The 4,872-nt window shown below is 42.2% G+C and overlaps 1 protein-coding gene across 1 annotated transcript; it reads right to left on the bottom strand.

The window, feature by feature from the left end:
- Nucleotides 1-1,280: 1,280 nt before the first annotated feature.
- LOC133180581 (uncharacterized) lies at nucleotides 1,281-3,401 on the bottom strand. Its single transcript, XM_061315058.1, has one exon. It carries the CDS (start codon nucleotides 3,399-3,401, stop codon nucleotides 1,281-1,283), a length of 2,121 nt encoding a protein of 706 aa, XP_061171042.1.
- Nucleotides 3,402-4,872: the final 1,471 nt, after the last annotated feature.

Below are 4,872 nucleotides of genomic sequence, written 5' to 3'. Positions count from 1 at the left end.
TGCCCATAACTTTTGATTGGTTGAAGCTTTCATATTCCATATGTGTATTCCTTGTGACAAGACCTTTCTTTGGGTTCCACCATATTTGACCTTTTGACCATGACCTTTGAGTTTGACCCAGTTTTGCAAAATTTTTCCCAACTTTAACTTTGGCCATAACTTATCGAACCGTTGGTGCTAGGGCTTTCATACTTCACATATATGATTCTTTTGTCAAGACCTTTCTTTGGATACCCACATCTTTGACCTTTTGACCTTGACCTTGGAGTTTGACCTACTTTTGAAAAAAAATTAACTTAAGCCATAACTTATGATCAGTTGGAGCTAGGGATTTCATACTTCACATATGTGATCCTTGTGACAAGAACTTCCTTTGGTTTTGACCACCTTTGACCCTTTGACCTTGCCCTCGGAGTTTATCCTACTTTTGAAAAACTTTTACCTTGGCCATAACTTTTCGAGCCGTTAGTGCTAGGGTTTTCATACTTCACATGTGTAATCCTTGTGACAAGACCTTCCGTTGGATTTGACCAACTTTGACCCTTTGACCTTAGGTTTGACCGACTTTTTAAAAACTTTAATATTGGCCATAACTTTTAAACGGTTAGTGCTAAAGCTTTCATACTTCACATATGTAATCCTTTTGACAAGGCCTTCCTCTGGATACCAACAATGTGCAGTCTCAGTCCCAGACTGGTGCAACTGCGGATTAATGACCTCGAAACCATGTGTAGTCTTGAAGACTTTATTCTGATAATGGCTTCACAAGAGGTAAATGACTGAAAATAAAATTGAAATAGACAATAAATTTCTAGCTTTCTCTACAAATAATATTCACTCATAATTTCACAAAAATGACCTCATCAATTTTGAATACACTATGAAATACAGGCCTAAATTACTTAGAAGAATTTTGACAATAGATGCAAACACTGTATAAACACAAAGACTTGGCTTAAGATCAATGGTAAACAAGAACAAATAATCAGCCCGAATTTCCTCTATCAAAAATGACAACAGATTTAAACACATGGAAAATATCATTGCAAAATATGAAAAAAGTTGTTTAACACATTAGACATATGCACATATTAACACTCACATCGCTGTGGCACCTCACAGGTATCAAAACATCAAAAAACGACAAGGGTTAACACAACCCACATTTGCACCAGCTCCGGCCATGCTGAATCCCAGACGTATATAACAAGACCGGTCTTGGCGGAAACAAGATATTCGGAAAGCGTGACAGCACACTCCCCGCCTGACTAGACTAGTCACTACTCATTAGTCGGAGCGTAGAGAAGGACCACTTCTGTGACTGGTCGAAAATACTCCACTGGGCGTCCTTGCCGGATGACTCTAACTTTCACCTTTCGAACGTTTCCATCTTCGCTTTTGATTGCTTCTTCCACCAACCCTAATGGCCACTCACATCTGTTCATATCTTTGTCTCTTAGCATGACAACATCTCCTTCTCGTAGGTTCTCCTTCTCAGTCTTCCACTTTCTTCTGGATTGCAGATTCTGTAAGTACTCATCTTTCCATCTTTTCCAAAATCTGTCCGCTAAGACCTGCACGTGTTTCCAATTGGATTTGAACATGTCTCGAATGTTCAGGTCCAAGTCTCGAAGAGGTGGTACTTCATCTCCCTCTTTCTGTGTGAGCAATACATTCGGCGAGAGAATCATTGCATTCTCTGGGTCTGACGATACAGGTGCTATTGGGCGAGAATTGATGATCATGGAAACTTCTGCTATAAAGGTGACCAGAACTTCGTGGGTTAGCTCCTTTGCAGAATTCTCCAGTAGTAAGGCATCTATGATCTTTCTGGCCACACCTATCATGCGTTCCCAAACGCCTCCGAAATGTGACGAATGAGGTGGATTAAAAATCCATGTGCTTCCTTCGCTCAGGAGGAACTTCTGAACGGCTGGATCCTCAACGTTTACAGCATCTGTGTTTGAAGATGTAGATCCAACAAAATTGGTTCCTCTGTCTGACCTATACTCCAGTACTTTGCCTCTAATGGAAACAAATCTGCGCGATGCATTTATGAAGGCGGACGTTGACATCTGTTCCACAACTTCGATGTGCACTGCCCGGACTGTGAGACATGTGAACATGATTGCCCATCTTTTACTATTTGCACTTCCACCACGTGTTCTTCTACTGACAACATTCCAATGTCCGAACGTGTCAACTCCAACGTAGGTAAATGGTGGAACTGGTTGTAGGCAACAAGAAGGAAGATTGGCCATGATTTGTGTCTGTAACTGTCCTCTGAGTTTCCTGCAGGTAACACACTGGTGTAAAATGGAAGATACCAATCTTCTAGCACCTATGATCCAAAACCCCGCAGTGCGCAATGCTCCTGCTGTAATGTGCCGCCCCTGATGATGTACCTTTTCATGGTAATGCCTAACCAGCAATACTGCAACATGTGAGCTCTTAGAAACAATGACTGGATGTTCCATGTTTCTTCCAAGGTTAGCGTTCTTTAGCCGTCCGCCTACTCTAAGTACTCCTTCTTCATCAATATATGGGTAGAGTGAAGACAATGGACTGTCATTAGGTACTGCTTTACCACTAGTCAGACTCTGGATCTCTTTTCCGAAGACAGCTTTCTGGACAATCTTTAGGATCAGCAGTTCCGTGGCACTAAACTCCTTCGCAGTTGTGTGACTTATATGAAATGTTTTCTCAAGTGCCGCTTTTCTAAGCCTGCTCATACCAAGAACAAGCCTTTCCCATGAGGAAAATTTACAGAACCTTTTCTCCCAAGAGGATGGGCTATAGGAAGAATTTTCTGTTTCTTCTACTTTCATTGCTGTAATCAAAGGTCTGACTTCCACATCATCATCAGGTTTGACCATTTGAAAGCTTTCATCTATGTCCTGCTTGTAAAAGGAAACTTGAAAAGGAGGTTTCCACCATTGACAGTCTTTTAGATTCTTGGCCAGAACTCCTCTAGTCCCTACATCTGCTGGGTTTTGCTCTGAGGGAATATAATTCCATTGCTCTGCTCTAGAAACACGCAGTATCCTGTCTACTCTGTTACTCACATATGTATAAAACCCTCTTGTTCTGTTGTACAAATATCCCAAGACAACCTTGCTGTCAGAGTAGAAGTATGTAGCGTCAACTGGGACATTTAGTTGTCTGGTTACAGCAGTAGCAATTTCGGATGCTAATACAGCAGAGCAAAGCTCCAGTCTAGGTATCGTATGTCCGTGTTTGGGTGAAAGTTTGGATTTTCCAAATACAAAGCCCAACTCATGTTCATCATCTGTCCTAAATACTTTTAGATACGCTACTGCTGCCACAGCTTGTTCTGAGGCATCTGAGTACACATGGAGCTCTGTCCTGGTGGCCTCACTGGTAGGAATGGAAGTAAACATTCTAGGAATCTGGAGGAAGGATAAATCACCTGCACTATTCTTCTATTCTGTCCATCGTCTCTCTAATTCCCATGGTAAAGGATCATCCCAATCACAAGACAGGTCCATCAGTTCCCTGAAAATCATGCGGCCCAAAAGAATAAATGGAGCGACAAAGCCAAGAGGGTCAAATACACTGTGGAGTGTAGACAAGACACCTCTCTTAGTACAGGGTTTCTCTTCAAACTTCACTTGGAATGTAAAGTAATCATTTTGCAAGCTCCAATGTAGACCCAAGCTTCTTTGTAATGGAACACCATCCATAACACTTAAGTCCATATTCTCTAGATCTGATGATCTCTCTTCTGGTGCGAATGCATTGACAACATCCATATTATTGGAAGCAATTTTATGGAGACGTAAATTTCCACCAGTCAATAGGGCAGCTTGTGTCTTCTTCATCACTTCAATAGCCTTCTCAGGTGTTGTTGTAGATAGCAGACCGTCATCAACATAAAAGTTATTGTTCACAAAGTTTAACACATCATCACTTGTTGTAGGATCTACACTAGCTGCCTTTCTCAAACCATATGTGGCAATGGCTGGAGATGGTGCATTTCCAAAGACATGTTTGCACATTCTGTATTCCGTAAGTTCCTTACTGGGGTCATTATCACGATGCCACATAAACCTCAAATAATTCCTATGCTCCTCTGCGACAATGAATCCGAAGAACATTTGCTCAATGTCTGCTACTATAGCAACTGCATCTTTCCGGAAACGGAGTAACACACCAACAAGACTATTGGTCAAGTCCGGTCCGCAGAGCAAGACATCATTCAATGACGTGTTCTCAAACTTTGCTGAAGAATCAAATACGACCCTCAGCTTTGATGGTTCCTTTGGGTGGTAGATCCCGAATATTGGCAAATACCAGCATTCCTCAGAGGGCTTCAAGGGTGGGGCTAGTTCCGCATGCCTTTCCAATATCCCTTCCATGTAGGCATGAAAGTGATCTCGCTTGCCAGGATTCCTGTCCAAAGTTTTACTCAAGATCCTAGCACGTCTCAATGCCACTGCTCTGTTATCTGGTAATCTATCTCTAGGAGTTCTAAATGGCAGTGGGGAAACCCAGCTTCCTTCTTCATTCCGTTTACAGTGCGCCTCCATAATCCTTAGGAACTCTCTGTCTTCTATTGATAAACCCGGTTTATCATCATCAGCTGTGCGCTCAAAAAGCGAGGTTCCAAAGTCATTTGGTTTTCTGGAGCCCAGTCCATGACCTTCACTGTATGTGAAACTGCTTGTGCATGGAGGCATAATGGAAGTTCTTCCATCTCCAACTAAATGTGTCTTCTTTACACAGAATTCATCTGGGACATGGACCTTATCCAAACAGGCTTCTCCAATTAGGGCCCAGCCTAATGGAAGCTTCTGGGCATAAGGCGAGCAGCTGCCAACTCTCTGGTCTAAAACATGATGTGCTTCCACC

This window comes from Saccostrea echinata, unplaced genomic scaffold (assembly GCF_033153115.1).
Source record: "Saccostrea echinata isolate AGI-Se365-2 ecotype Australia unplaced genomic scaffold, CSIRO_AGI_Sech_v1 ptg000007l, whole genome shotgun sequence".
NCBI classification, from domain to species: Eukaryota; Metazoa; Mollusca; class Bivalvia; order Ostreida; family Ostreidae; genus Saccostrea; species Saccostrea echinata.
This window is presented reverse-complemented; position numbering and strand designations above follow the sequence as displayed.